Source organism: Dendroctonus ponderosae, unplaced genomic scaffold, assembly GCF_020466585.1.
Source record: "Dendroctonus ponderosae isolate FM_Combo_2020 unplaced genomic scaffold, Dpon_F_20191213v2 Dpon_F_20191213_1, whole genome shotgun sequence".
NCBI classification, from domain to species: Eukaryota; Metazoa; Arthropoda; class Insecta; order Coleoptera; family Curculionidae; genus Dendroctonus; species Dendroctonus ponderosae.
Window position 1 is genome coordinate 6,380,777 of NW_026017110.1, and position 18,417 is coordinate 6,399,193.

Sequence of the window (18,417 nt, forward strand, 5' to 3'; positions counted from 1 at the left end):
GGGGTTCACGTGGCACATCGTTTTAAAGGGTGTTCAATTCTCTTTACATTTGTTATTACTTTTGTTGCTTCTTGTCCAGAGGTTTCCGAATAATCGCGTTTCAAATTTGTGGAAACAATTAAACTTGCGTGCATTCAGATATTGGGTTTCAGGTTAGTGTTTATGTTACACACTGTATGAGTAAAACCGGCAGTATATAAAATTACTAGTCCGTATATAAGCGGACTGAAGACTTCAGTCCATATGTGTAACAAACTTGTCCTTCAATAAAGGGACTAGTCGGCTTGTAAAAGGCCTAGACTGTTTCCAACTTCGACTAGTCCATATGTAAACGGACGAAACCCCGGTTAATAAACTGTATGCAGTTTTAGCTTGGCATTTATTTTGGTTTTAGCTTGAAGTACCCTTAATATTAGGTCTAAGGAAAGAGTGGGTTGTTCAAAAATTTCGCTGAAAAGCACTTCAAATCGATTAAAATTCCGGGACATTCATAGGTAGACTGTAAAGGCCTGGCAGCCACAGGAAATAAGGCGCAAAAAAATTAGAAATCGAATGCACACTGGGAATTTTTTTATGAACACGGTGTTCTTAAAACAATTAAATAAATAATTATAGGAAAACAAACAAACGATATAAACCGAACGAATTAAAACCAACATTAAAAAGGCAAATTGATCTACCACCTGATTAATGAAATACGGCAAATTCTGAAAAACATACATATGTGATCTCTGCAAACTGATCATCAGGTACCCCTTAACTAAACCCCGGCTGTTCTTGGCAACCTATATTGTTCGCTCATACAGTTGTTAGTAAAACCTATATTTTTAAATTTGAGCTTATATTATTAAAGATTACATCTTATTTACTTTTGCTTTCATAATTTTATATCCGAAGTATATCGTATTTAGCGTCGCCCTTAACAAAGAGCACTCTTTTTTAAACTCTTTTAAGTACAATTTTTGCAAAACAATTTGTAACAATTGAAAATGTAAACATCACAAACGGTCTGGATAGCTATAGTCCGTATATAAACGGTCTAGTCTGTATATGAAATGACATGTCCCTTTACATACGGCCTGAGTCTATATACTGTCTGTAACATTTACACAAAAACAATTGTATTGGGTCTACTTGGAATACAAACGATTAGGAGAGTAGGTTACTCTGTTAAAATCGTCCAATATCAGGAAGAAAATCTAGTTTAATCTAGATTAAATATCTAGATCTCTAATTTAATAATCTAGTTTTTCCTTTAATTTCTTATTTTTGAGTTTGATCTTATTTCTTATTTATTGATAATTTTACATCGGCAAAAATAACTTTTTATTTGCGAAGATAAATTTATACAATAAAACCTATGTCACCTACTTACGCATCATCTGATAAGTTGTTCAAAATGTTGTCTATTTTCCTGTAAATAATAATCAGGTCTGTCTTCGAACTCTTCTCTAACATTTCGGAAATGTTCAGCGGGAATTGACCGGCATTCTGCTGCAATTCCCCTTTTAAGATCATTAATATTCAGCAGGTTGTGTTTTATAAACAATGGACTTGAGATGTCCCCAACGAAAAAAGGCTAAGGGTGTTCAATCCGGTGATCTTGGAGGCCATTCAATTGCTTCCCTTTTGCCAATCGATCTATCCGGGAATATCTTATCAATGTTGGGAAAGATTCGAAAATTGACTTTATTATTGTTTACAGGAAAATAGACAACATTTTGAACAACTTATAAGATAGTGAATGAATGAAGATATTGAATTATTTGAACTAGTTTTTCTTCCTGTTATTTAACGATTTAAACGGTGTAACCGAACCTTCTAATCATTTGTACTATGACATAATTTTTGACCCAATGACATAATTTTTGTTTGAACACTAATCTGAAAACCAGAATCTCAATGCAGGCAAGTTTAATTATTTTTGTAATTCTGAAACGCGATTAATCGAAAACCTCTGGACAAAAAGCAACAAACTAATAACTAATGTAAAGAGAATTGAACGCCCTTTAAAACGATGTGCTACTTGACCTCGAACTAGGGGGTTGAAACAAAGAGGCTAAAAATATTAATTAAATTAAAGTGTCCGCCTTACAAATAAAATTGACATGTCTTTCGGATTTTTCATATTTTCAACTGCGAGAAAGATATTAAGGGTGTGGTATATACACACCCGGTATATGGAGAACTGGTAAGGGTATAGGGGTGGGAAAAATTGACTGCTGACAGCTGACCTGAAATGTTTTTCAGAATTATGTTTTTAAGTGTTTAACATTTCCGGTTAAATTAGTAGCTTTTTTACTAGTACTTAGGTACTCCATATATCGTTAGAGAAAGCTCATTATGGACTTGCACGTATAAGGAGAAAGTTATCGGCGGTTAAAGATAGAAGGGCTGCCAAAAATGCGTTTAAATGATTGATTATTTCGGATCTGAAGATGATTTTCGATTTCGGAGACCGAACCACATTCGGGCAATTTTTGATATTTGGGTTGTACATCGGTAAACCGGCTAAAACGTGCGTCTCTGTTCTTAAACATTCTGAACTCCCAACCCTACGCAGATTTAAAACTGAATTTTTGGACATGTAGAGCAGAACGCTTGATTCAGTGACTGAAAATGTTTGAAATTTGATTTTAAACCAGTAAACTGTTCGTAACGTGCGCGCCTATGTTGAAAAAGTTCCTAATTCCTAAAAGCGAGCGAATTTAGTACTAGGATTTGGCTGTTTTTACTACAGGCTTCACTAAATCATATTCACTAAATTGGTGTGCAAAAATTCAATCGATTTGCAAATTTTTGAAGTTGGGCTGTTTAACAATAAACCGGCTAAAACCTGCGCCTCTGTTATTAAAAATTCAGGACTCTCAACCCAGAGCTCCTTCAAGGATGAATATTTGCACATCTAGAAGAGAAGACTTAGGTGTTAAGTGCCAAAAGTTTTAGAAGTGTTCCTTGTTTCCATCAGTTCCTGAATGTTTTCGAAATCGGGTTGTAATTCAGTAAACGGTTTTAAGTGCTCGCGCCCGTGTTTAAAAAATTATAACTCTGAAGCCCGATTCAATTTAGGAGTAGGTACATTTTGTTAATTTTTAGAAGCAGACCCACGGAATACATATGCAAAATCTGAATCGATATATCCTTTTGATTCACTTTAAAATTTGAATTTTTTGAAATTGTACTGTGTTTGAGTAAAATCCGCAAAAAGTGCGCCACTTTGTTTAAAAACGCAGAACTCTTAAGCCAGTTCATGTTTAAGCACAAGCCTTAGTTGTTAAGTCTGCAAAGTTTCAAATAGATTCTCTCTCATTCAGTTCTTGTTCAATTTTTGAAATTAGGTTGTAATCCAGTAAAGGGTGTGGGACGCGCGCGCCTATCATTAAAAAATTCATAACTTTTAAGGCCGATCTGGAAGAAGCGTTAGTGAATAAGTGCGATAAATTCCCATCAATTCGTCGCTCTCATTCAATTCGTGGATATTGCTTCAAGTAAATTTTTCAATTATTTTCTCCCGTTGCTTTCCTCGCTTACTTGCCATGAGCAAATTGAATCGTTTGAGGAATTTGCAGTCAGATGAGTTTGTTTGAAAGAATATTGCAACTTTTTTCGCCAAAAAATCAACAAATTGATTGTTTGCGACCTTATGGTGCGTCCAGACCTGGCGAGACGAGCCTGAGTCGAGCCAAAATTCGTTTGGGGTTTCGTCGAAACACGGACAGACAATCTATTTTCTGTGGGTGTTTTGAAGAAACATCAAGGGAATTTCGGCGCGACTAAAACTCGGCACGGGCTCGGCTTGTTAGGCCTGGACACACCATTCCCCTCAATATGCAAATGCAAAGCGTTTGAAAATAAAAGAGATATCGCCGGTTTCAGATTCAGACCATACAAAACCGCCCTAAACGTACATCCACAGTCTTTTACTCATATCTCGAGAAATCTTTTGAGCTAGAAAGCTCATTTTTACCCCATCCCATAGATAACTGAGAAGCTGATTGGCCAGGTCATCAGCTGGATCACCACTTCTGGCAATTTCCGCATAATCATTTTCCAGAACACATTTTCTTACGCAGATTTAGCAAAACCTGCATATACATAGTGTTCCAGGTTTTATGTGACAGCAAATATTCGGGTTGTCGTAAAAAATTATTAGATTTGATTGCTGCATTGATGATGCATAATACAGGTTAAATTTATATTTACTAATTGATAAGTTACTTTTGATTCGCTTGGAACAATTGTTGCAAGTGTGTCTATTTCTATATTTAAAAGTTCAGCATTATTACACTGGGTTTCAAACAACCTCAGAAAAAATATCTAACAGCGATTGCCAAAGTTAAAAATATTAATTTTTGTGTCTTAGCAATTGGGACTTCAAGTATCCCCGTCAACTCGTTATTGAGACTGATAAAAATCCGCATAATTAAAATTTTGCAACTCTTGTTCACAGTCGAGGAAAAAGAACCTGTTCATGTGCTCGCAGCAAAAATGTATCCTCATTTTTCGAAATTGAAATAAATTGCTGTCACACTGTAAAATTGTCTTGCTTTTAGGCCGACGCTATTTTGTGTTAAAATGAACAAAAGCGTCTGAAGAGACGTTCCAATTTGCCAATCATTAAATTTCTAATCCCCAATCCGAAGCAATACAATGTCATCATGCACACTAGCACAGTGACTATTCGGTGTATTAAACGGTGTAAAATTACAGCATTCCCGTATTAGCTCCTGTTTAAGGGCACTTGTAGGACTTTTGATGGGCCCAGCTTTATTTGCGACAGAGTTCAATTAATGCAGAGCCGGATTTTCACAAAGAAAACTTTCAAATTGTTGCTGCAATTAACCAGAATCAGAGTGAAAAGACCGAAATCGTTTTGCTCACTGTTTATAAATTATTCATCGGTTTTAGCAAAGCGACTACAGAATCTGATCAAATATTCAAAATGATTAAAAACCATGTTATTAGCATTATCAGGGCCTTTGTCCCTTGCGGCCGGAAAGAAAATAGCCCGCGTCTACCTAAGAGGAAATCATAGTGGTTTTATAAATTGGACAATTTAGTGCACAATAATTCGGCTAGGGCTTACGGGAAATTTCTTTCGGGTTCATTTTGAAATTCGCATTATTATCGAACTATCCCGCAGGGCTTTTTAGGCTTCGGGGCCCGGCTATTTCACATATGACCGCACCCGAATTGTGACACACGCTTAACTGATCTCATTCAAAGAGCTACCCCTGTTTTTTATACGGGGGCTTCCCGACGCAATCTACTATCGAAGTTGCTTATGCCTGTCCTATCACAGTTTCCAGGATTCCTACACCTAGTTCATAAAACCCCTTGCTGAAGCGTTTTCCTTGTGAACATCGTCAAGTTGCTGGTTGGAAAGGTTTGGCTTCCTCTTGGCCGGCCCTGGTAAATGGAAATGATGCAAAAGCCAACTCCAGTGGCTGGCAAATCCATTCGATTTATCAGTTTTCCCGATCTCCGGCTGTCAGGAGCAGAATGCTCAACAACCCGATGACATGTGTGGCTATAACAGTACCGCATGCTCTACATACATTTACATTAATTTAATTAGCTATTGTGGAACGTTTGAAATGCTGCTGATTTTTCCATTGTTCGGCGTTCAGTGATTAAAAAAACTCAATTGCACTTCACATCAATTGCTCGTTCACATCAAATCCAAAATGGATAATAGGTAAACTAGAACACTTTGAATCCATAAGAATCCTAGTCAGATTCTTTTGCGTCAATTGTTTATGTTCATTTAATTTTCGCATTAAATAATAAGTATAAATTTAGGCCTGCAGAGCGTGATGAAGACAATCCCATTGTCAACCTAACAAAGTTAGGCACAAAATGAATCATGCTAATTTAAATGAGCTCATGCGATAAAAAGGATCGGGAATATTTTGTAGGCGAATGCGTGTTGCTGACATGCAGTGACGAGGTGTTTTACTTCCACTTGATTTAACGGGAAGAATAAAGGCGTAATAGCACCCATTCATCGGGGATAGGGATAAGCTAGTTATGTTTTGCGTCGGATTGCATCTGGCTTCGCTTTTGTCCCTGCCCTGGATGTTCCCACAACGCCCCACCGACACTGGTGCTGTTTGGTTAAAAGTCGAATTTTCCAAACTAATAGAACACATTTTTTTCCAGGTTTCATCAATCAATCGCGTTCTTCGGAATTTGGCGAGCCAAAAGGAGCAGCAGGCTTCCGCTCAGAACGAGTCCGTTTACGACAAATTGCGGATGTTTAATGGACAGGCGCCAGGATGGGCTTGGTATCCCGGTACCCCAACTGCTCCCCATCTTGGACTTCATCCAGCTCCTACTTTAACAGCACAAATCACCAGGGAGGAGATTCAGAAACGAGGTAGGAATCATTTAGCGAAAAAGACCAGAATTCATAACGGAACAAATTATTTGGGTTAATATTTCCTAATTATTTATGCGGCAGTTTATTGCGAAAACCAAACACTTTTCGGGATTTTCTTAGCAATCTCATAAATGAAAATATTTGATGCACCCCGTAGCAAAACGGCGAATTGCCTTGGTGGTCTCACCATGGTGAAGAGTGAGAAGCACATATCGGAAATATCTGGCCTTGTTGCCCTTTCCCAATTTACGAGGGCGGATTGCTAAATGCGCCTGACAATCCGAATGGACTATTGCAAGTATGAACTGAACAGAGAGCACATGTTAATTTGTCGTAAATATCGCACTAATTTTTTTAAAAATCAGCAATAATGCTATGAATCATGTCAAACTGGGCTTTGCACATTAAAATTACTTACAACTGGGAACTTTTTTGGCTTTTTCTGGCGAATCAAGTAGATTTCTTTATAGTCTGGTGGTTTATGATTTAAAAAATTTTAGTTGCAAATATTTCTACAAATGCAAAGTGTTTGCGATGCATGCAAATACCACAAGCTGGCGAGTCAAATTTTTGTGAGCAAAGTTTTGGCCATCCCGAACTTAAAAGTGGTGGCGGTATTCGAAAATGAAATTGGAAAATATTTCACTAAATTTTCAAATTTTTTATTCGGCAGTTGATTGTAAAAATCAAACAGTTTTCGGGTTCTTCGTTCAGCGTTCAGAAAAAAGTCGTTGCTACAGATTGAATGCACCTCGTAACACAACAGTGAATTATCTTCGAGTTCTCGCCGTTACGCGGGCCGATTGCTAAGTGCTACAGCCTTTTTCGATCGTTTTATTTAGGCCCGTATGTGTAAACGATACTCAAGCTAAAACAAAACTTTTTTAAATTAATGAAATTTTTTTTTAATTATCTGTTATTTTAGATAAACTGATGATGGTGGAAAAATACACCGAAACGTATTTTAATTGATAAATAGAGACAATAAATGACTGAAACCCAGGAATTAATTTTGATTTGGAATAAAGGTGGTATCATGAAAAATTACAATTTTGCTTCTATATATCGAGGAAGAAAACATGCATTTTTATTGCTCTGCCTTAAGAAAATACTTTGCATTCAGTTACTTGAATGAAGAATAATGATTTATTTATCAAGAACCTTAAGAGTTAATTTTTCCTAATTTTGAATTGTCTTTATTTTGCTATACAACCACTTTTCAACTATAATTAATGTATGTAATCAACTGTTGTTCCCCGATAAGCTTTTAGAGTAACCATTCATGAAATACGTAAAGGAAAATTGAAATATTTTGCCGACTGTCGCAAAGTCAAAAATAGGAAATATTAATAAAAGATGCAGCTTTTATACAATTCCTCACAAAGTAATATAAGCTAAAAATTTCAAGAACCTGAAATTATGCAAAGTCCTGAATAGAGATTTAGCCGGCAGAAAATAAAAACAACGAGCGGCATTCCCCATCGCTGTTGGGGACGTGGGGAACTGGGTGGGCGGGGGAGGAAGGGGGGCAACTCGGAGGGAAACCAGGGGGGAAAGGATCAGAAGATGAAATAAAACAAGGAGAATGAAATAGCGAGGGTGGATACAAAATAGGGTGGAGTTTACAGAAGCGGAAGTAAATGGGGACGCGCAGAACAGGGTGGGAAATATATAGAGATGCCAACTTCTCTGGTTCTGACTGCTTGCTTGCCGGTCCTTCACATGACGCACATGTTACTGCCTTGTTTTCCACCAATTCGGTGATTTTTCTAATAAAACTCGTCATATTGTCTGCGAAATGTGGTCGCACGTTTTCGTGTGAAATGAACATTTTGTCCGGATTGAATATGGCCGTTTTATATTTATAACTCGCCTTAACACATGCAAATGTCGAAAGTGCATTCTGCAAATGGATTCTTCATTGAGTTAAAAGGTGGTTTATCATTAAAAAAATAGAAGTAATAAAAGACTCAAAAGTGAACACGATTAGTATTGAAAAGTTACCGTCGTCGTCGATAGAAGTTTGGTCTCGTTGTTTTTCCCGTAGAAATTCCTATCGACGACGGTCTAATAACTCGAAAATCGATTATTCAATCAAAGATTGCTAAAGCATTGAGCAGTTCATAAAGAGACGATTTAGATTTTTACAAACAAAGGTTTTAATTGAATATATTTGGTGTGTATAACCGTCGAAATGTGGCTTATAGGCCCGCCTCTCACCACGCCGGTTAGGCGATTCCGCCTAGTATGAGGCTGCTATTGCATCGGCCGTGGATTTTTCGCTTCGTCTATTTCGTGTTTCAATATTTACTTTGACTAATTTTGCAAAGCAATCACTTAAAAATTTTAAACTTTCTCTAGCATCCCCATAAACAAACTGATTTATGATAAAAGCTCTGTTAATTCACTGCCAACATTTTACTTATAATAATCAGCCAAATGTATCAACCGGAACATAATGCGCTTTGATAATGATTTCATATATTAATGAGCTTCCATCGGGGTAATTCGAGTTTGGAAGTGCGGGTGCAGTTTAAAATGTCATTACCAGCCAAACAAATTGAAAAGCCTTTTGTTTGCACTTTGAAATTATGTATGAATGAGACCGAAAGTATAGTCCAAAGTTAATTTAAAACTGTTTGCACTATTGAAAGCTGCGTGCCTATTTGCTTAATGCAATTTTATGCAAACGTTTGGATTGGGGCTTTGTATATTTTCGCATTATATTCCATCACTTTTCGGTAACTGGTTAAATGATTTTTGAATTAATCCGGAACAACAAGATGTTCTGTATTAAGTGAATTGATTTCTAAAACTCGAAAAACTCACAGAAGACCGCTGGATGCCTGAATTATTTCAAACAATGTTCTTCAGTGAACCTTCTTAGGTAAATACTTTCAGTAAAATCTTGAAGTTCTGTTGAGATTTTTGAAAAAATTAAAAAAACCCTGCATTGAACATTGCAAACTCAATCATGGAATGGGTAACGTTGTAACTATTTCGAGGAAATTTACCATCAACACAATTACCAGTTTAGATTGGGCATCGCAGATCCACTCTTGCGGAAGTTATGCTCATTTCGAAACAGCGCTCCCAATATGAGCGGAATCATTTTATTCCTCGCTTTTACGTTCGATTTTTTATAACGCGTTTTATTTTTGCAAGCCGCCCCGTTTTGCCCTATTTCGAATGTAAAATTCCGCAGAATTGGATTTTTAAATAAAATTGGATCCCCCCCCGAATATGTGAACGAATAAAAAACTGCCGTTTTTGTTTGTTTTGCGAGCGCCGAAATGGAAATCGTGGAAAATTTGCGCACAAACTAATTTCAAAACGTGCAACTATACTAACAAGTTTGGATTGTTCCAGAAGTAATCCATGAGAACACTTCGGACGGCAACTCTGAACACAACTCGTCGGGGGACGAAGACTCGCAACTTCGGTTAAGGCTTAAAAGGAAGCTGCAAAGGAACCGAACCTCGTTTACAAATGAGCAGATCGACAGTCTGGAAAAAGGTACTTATTGCCCAAACTTGTGCAAGGTTCTTTGGATTTTAATTGGGGTTTTTAGTGAATTTTCTATGTTCTCTTCCAGAATTCGAGCGCACCCATTATCCAGACGTTTTCGCGAGGGAACGGCTAGCCGAGAAAATTGGATTGCCTGAGGCACGTATCCAGGTAACAATTTTTTTCCAAATAAGTAGGAAAAAGCATACAGTTTTCCAGCCGACAATTTTTCCAATCTGGAATCTAAAAACCACTTTAAACAGAAACTCGAGTCAATGGGGGAACTTGAACTGATTAAAATTTTCTTTAATTGAACCTGTTTGTTGTTTTGGTGACGATTATCGAGTTTGTCATCCAACGAGTTTGATCACTAAACACACAACACAACTTAAAAATCACTAAAAAGTAAAATCGTGCATTATATTGAAGGTGAGTCGTCCCGAAAACTCAAGGAGCTCCAGAAAATTAAATTTTTAATTATTTCTTAAGCTCTGATAATTTTTGCGAACCTACCATATCGATCATTTTCGCCAATTGATTAAGTTTTTTTAATAATTTTCGTTCTTCTTTTACTTCACTATGGGCTTACATAAATTAGAAAAATTAGTCACACAAATAAAGAAAATCCAGTAAATAAACAAGACAAATAGGAAACTAAGGCAATAAATTTGACCAATCGCTCATATTGTCCTCACAATATTGCGAGTGTCATCGCACCCCATTCCATAAATAAATGAGAGTGATTTACATGGGCTAAAAGAGGGCAAAGGGCAAACAGCAGCCCCGCAATAAATAACTTCTATTAAGGACCTAAAACCCTAAAAAAGGAAAACCTACCTTAAGTGCCTCCTAGTTGTTCGAATTGATAATTGTTTCTAACGTTTCCCATGCTCTTGAAATGGCATCCGTAATAGAACAAATTTACATTAAAACGGTATTTATTTTTCCTGAAAGGGCACGCTAGAGAAGCTTTCAGCAGATGAAAAGTCATGTTTGCAATTTTGAGTAGAGCGGCGTTAACTCTTCCGTTCGTTGCCATGTTACTTATCTAAATTAGAACGTTTTCTATGCCTGGATTTTCACTCAAATAACGTTCGCCTGTTCCTTTAATGTAAAATGTTCAGGCTCAAAAAGACGGGCGTTTTAACATATTGAGACTTGGTTTGGAGTTTTTTAGATAAAATAGTTCAGGGGAAAAATTTTTTTTCAACCAGAAACGAATGGAAAGTTGCCGTACTTATTTATAGGATTAGGAATTAGTAACGGGTGTATAAATGTTCAAAAAACCACTTTTAGTGCATTTATTTAGTCAAGATTTTTTGGCGTGGTTGGCCTTCAAAGATGATCTTTTTAGACAGTTTTTTGTTAGGAAGTGTGAAGAACATAGAATCTCAAATACATGTTACCATAATGGGCACCTGAGAGTTTTCCTTTTATAGTAATTTGATGCAATTTTGGATGGAAAATTGTTACATTTTCTCCAATAACTCGAGAGCCAAAGGCGATTTTGCGGTGTGGATTTCACAATTTAAAGCTGTGCAAGGGTCTGTAAAAATATTTCGCAAGAAAAAACTGCTGCCTCAATTTCAACTTTTTTCGGCTACACCCCTTATAAGTTTTCTCACTTTTTCGTTAATTTTTCATTATTCAAAACTGGTATTTTCATTAGTCTTTTGCTACTCAAAAAATCAAATTGTCGTTACATAGAATAACCTGGCTATGCGATTTATTGCTTTCTTTATACTCACAATGGCAATTGATGATGAGCTTGATGCAAAACTTGTATTAGTTTTTTCTATAACTGAAGAACGAACGACGTCTGTAAAAAACGGTTTACAATTTTTGGTTTTCTAAAATCCCAAATTATATTTATTGCTGCACAAAGCACGAAAAACCCCAGCCGCTATCAAAGAAAAACTTGCCAAAAACTAAACGATTGAAAGAGCGCCAACGAAACAGAATGGAAAGAAGCAAAAGAAGAGTCGCATAAGGAACTAGTCAAGGAATAATATCAAGAGACCAAAAAATATTGTTTTAAGAAATTAAGATTATTTACAAAAGCTGCCACCAACAGGAGCCAACAACAATGAAGAGAAGTTCCAAAAAGCTTACAAAAGACATAAGCAGAACAATGAACGGACTCGAATGAAGCGAATTATTAAGAGAGACATTAATATAAAGAAACCACATAGTTTTGTTCTGATTTTTGAAGAAACTCTTGTTGCTCTGGAAATTGTTTAAACATTCGCTTTTCGAAGTGAAAATATTTTAAAAAGACTCTTCATCCAGGCCAAGATTTAAGTGTTCTGGCAAAACCCTCAATTCTCAGGTCGGAAAACTCCGCACTTTCCCACATAAAGAACAACGTTGTTCTGTTTACTCCAGAGCTCTTTGTCCGGAGGTTGAAATTATGCGCAAAAAAATTGAATAAACCCCCAGCCTAGTGGCACCCCAATGCAGGCCAGCCCCATAATAGGGATATTGCACACGAGCTAAAAGTAAATATAAACGCATCAATTTGTTGGGCATTCAATATGGTGTTTAACTACTTGAAGTCGGGGCCTGTTTGCTTGCAGGGCGGATGCTGATCTTTCATATCATAACCGTCATGCCTTGTGCAAATAAAAACATTATTAATGCGGCTGGTGAGGGTCTAATAAAGCCCTTAATTGCCGGCTTGGAGTGTTTGGGTGATGGGATTAATTGGAAAGTTTCTGTTCCAGGTGTGGTTTAGTAATCGGCGAGCGAAATGGCGTCGGGAGGAAAAGTTGCGCAACCAAAGAAGGGCGGTTGATCAAGTTGGTACCGTCAGCCCTCCAGTGCCGACCAGCCGATTGTCGATTAATCCCGGATTTAATTCCATGTATTCTTCCATACCACAACCGATTGCTACGATGGCCGACACCTACAGGTATGGATTTTTTTAAGGCAAAAAAAACCACTTAATCCCTTAACGGTTTCAACCATCGGTAGTAAATCCGCTTGCCACGTCGGACAGATCGGGTATACCAAACCAAGATCAGAGAAAATAAATGCAACAGCAGGAGGCCTGATGCCTTTAAATACTTCTTGTCACTTCATAATTCCCCATCTCCGCTACCGTTTGTATTTATCCATTCGTTTTTTTCACTGACAGGATGACATGAGATGGGATACACGGTTTTCTTAATTAGATTTTTTGGAATGCGTGTGGATTTACATAATCTACAAGGTGATGGATCAGATCGTGTGCTGGGCTGCGTTTCTTCTGCTCATTTGATTGCAGTGGTACTACGAAAAATGCTTGAACTATTATCAAATGAAAACAAGTATTTGCTTCAGAAGGAAGATCGGTGCATTTCGGTCAAACTGTAATCTCTCTCCACATCTTTACCAGATATTTTTGAGATTTAAATAAAACACTGATTCGAAAATCGGAGTCGAGAACCAATTTCCCCTACCCACATTTTTCCTAAGCTCTAAAGAGCTGAAAGCAAAACTTTCAACACTTTCGGGCTCTTGGAGTTCAAAACACCCTGTATATCAGCAAGTATCTCAAGAACTGTCGTTTGCGGATTTTTATCAAAATTCCTAACCTCTAAAGACAAGAGGAGAGGAGCATTTATTTAAAAAAATCCTTGCGGGAAAATCATCAGAAAAGAAAAATCATTAAAAACATACCTACAACAGAGAAATACATTAGTGCTGAACAAAGCAAGGCCGATACCAAGACTTGCATGATCTTGTTTTAGCACAAGAAGCTTGGTCTTGTTCTTGCTTTTTTTGCAAGACCAAGACCAGACTTCCTCACCACTAAGGGAAATAAGCAACTTCTTCAACTTCCACCGGTAAAACCTTCAAGCCCTTGAATCCAACTCTTCAGGATTAACCGTCACTTGTTTCTTTATCTTTGTTCTGTTGGGCAAATCCATCAACTTCCTTCTTGTAATTCCATTTATCAAACAACTATTTGAGTGTTCTTTGCGTGTTTTGCGCATATTTGAAATATTTCCACGATGGCTGGGCATTTTTCCATTGAAATATTCATTCCCAAGACGACAATCACGCAACGATTCCTTGCCGGCCAAAAGGGGCCGAAGCGCAATCTGCTGATAACAGTTACCTTAGCCGGTAAATCCTATTATTATTTTATTGGGAGTCACGAGAGGTGAGTTGAGCTGAGGACTTTATCGTTCAGTCTCTACACTGGTAGGTTGGCGTGGAAGGGCGAAATAAGCCATTAACCATTAAATAACCAGCAGATAAATATAAGAAAATCAGGTAGCAATTAGAGTGATTGAAAAAGTGAATGATTTTTCTTGTTTTTTTTCAGCCCGATGGCCGGCGGTTTGACCTCCAGCTGTTTGCAACAAAGAGAAGCCACAGGCTACCCCTATATGTTTCACGACCCCCTGCATTCCTTGAGTTCTTCGTATAACTCGAGGGGGGCGGCCTGTAACCCGGCAGTGGCTCATACTCAGCCAAGCAGTCATCCCTCGTATGGTTCAGCAGGAGCGACTGGCACCCCGGTTTCGACTGGCACTGGTAAGTTCATCCTCAGTTTTAGTCAAATACGTTCATATTTGTTTGAGACCAACATTGGATAAAGGTTGTTACGAAGTAGGACCGATCGAATTTACAGGGTGATGAAAAAACTGGCGTCACTCGTTTGGGCGTGTTGAGGGAGAACAGGAAAAGTAGTAAAAAAAATAAAGTCGTGTTACAAAGTGAAATATTTGCAAAAAACTTGATCAGAAATTCGGCAACAATGTTTTTCAAGGCAATCTGCCTAATTACAATTACGTTAATACCTGTGGCTTCGTAGGTAACACGGGCAAGAACAGGCACGTCTACAGACTTTAAAGCAAAAATCTGTTCGCTCTGTATCTCCGAAACGATTGGAAGGAATCGTTGATTTTGTAACCACTGCTCGAGACGGGAATATGTGGCGTTTTCACTTGGCCAAAGTTGACAAATTTGCTGGTACAAGTTTTTTCCCATGAAAAATGAATACCATGTAAACATCTAACTTTAGATACTTTGACTTGAAAAGTTTAAGCATTTTGTCAACAACTGCAAAACACACTAAACTTTCTCAAATCATTAGTCGCCTTTTAGCACTTTGATGTAACGCAATTTGTGTACAGTTCTTGAAATATCACATTAAATAAAGTTAAGACAATTGGCTAAAGAAGTTCGATTTCGAAAATTGTGCTGATAACGTTTTCTGGCATAAAACTGGCAATCGCCGTTCTAATTCATCTTTATGAAAAATCCGCTGGCTCCGGCAGGGAATCCATAAATCAAACATTGAAACATTTCCATGAAATCGATTTATCTTCCTCGCTAAGCCACCGCGATTGTGAATCCACGAACGTAAATTTTATTCTCCACGATCAGTTTAAAGTGTCGGAGAAGGGTGGTTTCCAATTCTCGGCTCGACGAACGCTCAATAATGTGCGAACTAAAGCGGGGGTGGAGACGACCGTTGTTTCGGTTGCAAGCTTCGTTTGATGCCTTCTCTCTCGAGAGTTTACCCCCAGCGCGGTGAAAGTGCATAAAGCTTATGCGCCGTTGAGCTTTCGGCTTTCCACAAAATTGACATATTCTATGCACTAATAGATTGGAAATTTGTTGCAGGCGTCATATCGGCCGGAGTCTCCGTTCCAGTTCAAATCCCTTCGCAGAGCGCTGACATCTCGTCGAATTTGGCTTCAAACTACTGGCCGCGGATTCAGTGATCTCAACTCTTTGGGTTTCCCACTGCGACGAGTCTACTCATGCATCAGGAAACCCAAGTGGCAGGACTTCATCATCCCACTCCGATGGCGTCGCCTCCACCCAGTGGCGTCTCGCCTCCCAACCATGAAAGCTCCTAAGAAATCGCGATTTAGCCCTAGAAACGAGGTGAGCTAGTGGATACACATTGACATGATTGCACTTTCAAGTACAGAGACAACGTGACAGTTTTAAGTGCTAATTTACCGAGAAAAAACACCCAGTTTGCAGGGTTAGTTTGGGAGTCCGTTTTGCAAAGGGGTACAAAGCATCAAATCTACATGTTTTAGATGCAGCGCATTATTATTAATTAGGAGAAATTTGAAAATTGAACAGTCGAAGTCATTGGGGGCAAGCGATCTAAAATATTTTCTAGATGCCACACTTCCGGTTATACTGGAAGTAAGTATCAACTTGCTTATGTTAAATGGAACACCCTATATATTATTACTTTTTAAATTCTACTACAAATTCTAAATATATTTTATGGATAACAAACATCCTATACCTAAGACCGTTTTTGATACATTTGAAATTTTATGTAAAAAATGACAGCAGGCACTCGAATAATTATTCATTTTTCCTATAAGGGAATTTGTCATACTTAATTTGGTATTTTCCATTAAATTTATATTCCATTAAATACTTTAATGGAATATCGACAACATTTTGAAAACTATTAATACAAAGTGTTAAAAATAAGTTTTAAAATACAGCGGTAAAAACCGCCCAAAATCAATTTTTTCTAATGACAACCCACATTTTTGATAATTTTGTCGCATTCAGTATTAAAAATAAGTGCAAGTTTGTGTAAGGTTGTTTCCAAAAGCGTTTAGTTTTCGAAATATTGCCAATTTAATGTTTTCAATGGCTATTTTGCAGCACCTTCTTTTAAATCCTGTCACTCTTAGTTGCCATGACGAAAGCGGCCATTTTTAATACAACAAAATGCCAAAGGAATGCTGACAGCTGTCAGTTACCTTTTAAAAATAATTAATAATCATGCCAGGGCGCTTCAATTATACAAACCAAGATTATTTAAACTTATTCATTATTTATAAAGAATGTGATAAAACTGTATCAAGAACATGTGACACATTTGCCATTCGATATCCATAAAAACAGAAGCCTTCAAGCTGTGCTGTTAAATAAATTATAGAAAATTTCAAAAATTTGATATTTTGGATGAGTCTAAATAACAGTGCATGTTCAATTTATAAGGGCAAGCAGAAAAAAATAGAGACTGTTAGATTTAAAAAAAAAACGGCTTTTGTTCTTGATATAATAATAATAATTAATACTACATAAACTTGATCACATTCTCCATAAATAATAAATAAGTATAAATACTATTCGTTTGTATAATTTGACAGCTGTCAGCATTCTTTTAGCATTTGATTGTATTAAAAATGGCCACTTGCGTCATGGCAACTAAGAGTGGCAGGATTTAAAATGAGATGGGGGCAAAATATATAAAAACCATATAAAAACATTAAATTGACATTTCGAAAATTAAACAATTTTGGAATAGACAAATTTACACAAACTTACCCTTATTTTTAATACTGAATAAGATAAAATATAATCAAAAACGAGGGTGTCTATTTGGAAAAATTGATTTACGGCGATTTTATCAACATCATTTTGAAACTTATTTTTTAACACTTTGTATTAATGGTTTTTATTTTGTCGAAATTCCATTAAAGTAACTCTTTTTCAACAATAAATGCGACTCAAATTACATAGCACCGATTTCCTTATGGTAAAAATGAATAATTATTCGAGTGGCTGCAACTGTCATTTTTTGCATAAAATTTCAAATATATCAAAAACAGTTAGACTTGGGTATATGATATTATACATGAAATATATTTACAATCTCGAGGAGAATTCAGAAATATAATAATATATAGGGTGTTCCATTTAAAATAAGCAAGTTGATAACTAAGTGTTGTCACACACTTCCAAGTGTCACACTGTTCAATTTTCAAGTTTCTCCTAAGTATAGTTTGCCAGATATCGATCGCGGCGCTTCCCGGTGGGACACCCTGTATATTCTGGTGTTTTCCATATCTAACCATGAGTAGAAGGTTGGAAGAAAGTTTTGCTGAGGATTTCCTCAAATAATTCCTGCGGAGGTTTCACATACTTTGTGAGATACAAATCTGATTATTCTCCACACTATCAAGCAAATCAAAGAATTTCAGAAGAAATCGATTCCATTAGATTTTGCTTTTTCTATAGAATTTTCAGCAACAAATGCGCAATTTCGCACACACTAACGTCAACTTTCTAACTTTAAGGAAATATTAATTTTGCCACACTGTGCACAGGGGGTCCCAACAATAGAATAAAGTCGGTTTACGCTTAGCCGGTATTGGTTTCAAAATTCTCATCAAAAGTACTCAATCGTTGGGACACCCTGTGCACAACGGAACCAAAAGTAAATCTAGGACAAGAAAAATGCTGCTAATAATATTTGTTCAAAAGAAATAAATCGCCATTAAATCATACATGATGTTTAAACAAAATCACGTCAATAATCCAAAGTTTTAACATAAGAAATTGCGAAATTTGTGACACTCTTTAAATGTTAGGTTTCTTTATTAAATTGCAATCTATTCGGCTTTTTATAGGTACTCAAGGTATCAGCACGGGTGACGCAAAAAAGTCTTCCACTCTGAGTGAAGATATGGAAAACACAAAAATATACACAGAGTGAGTCAGTTTTTATTTAGAAAACTGGCATTCGATGGAGCACCTTATTTTCC

The 18,417-nt window shown here is 36.9% G+C and overlaps 1 protein-coding gene across 5 annotated transcripts in view; it reads left to right on the top strand.

The window, feature by feature from the left end:
* The window catches only part of LOC109536070 (paired box protein Pax-6), a 36,866-nt gene extending 20,850 nt beyond the window's left edge, over positions 1-16,016 (top strand). For 4 of the 5 annotated variants that reach the window (XM_048664909.1, XM_048664911.1, XM_048664912.1 and 1 more), the window contains exons 5-10: positions 6,163-6,379; positions 9,752-9,898; positions 9,978-10,060; positions 12,613-12,800; positions 14,202-14,413; positions 15,509-16,016. In XM_048664909.1, the coding sequence (XP_048520866.1) occupies positions 6,163-6,379; positions 9,752-9,898; positions 9,978-10,060; positions 12,613-12,800; positions 14,202-14,413; positions 15,509-15,609 (948 nt within the window). In that variant the 3' untranslated portion in view covers positions 15,610-16,016. The remainder of the gene's footprint in view (positions 1-6,162; positions 6,380-9,751; positions 9,899-9,977; positions 10,061-12,612; positions 12,801-14,201; positions 14,414-15,508) is intronic. The other variant, XM_048664910.1, reaches the window with a different exon arrangement.
* Positions 16,017-18,417: the final 2,401 nt, after the last annotated feature.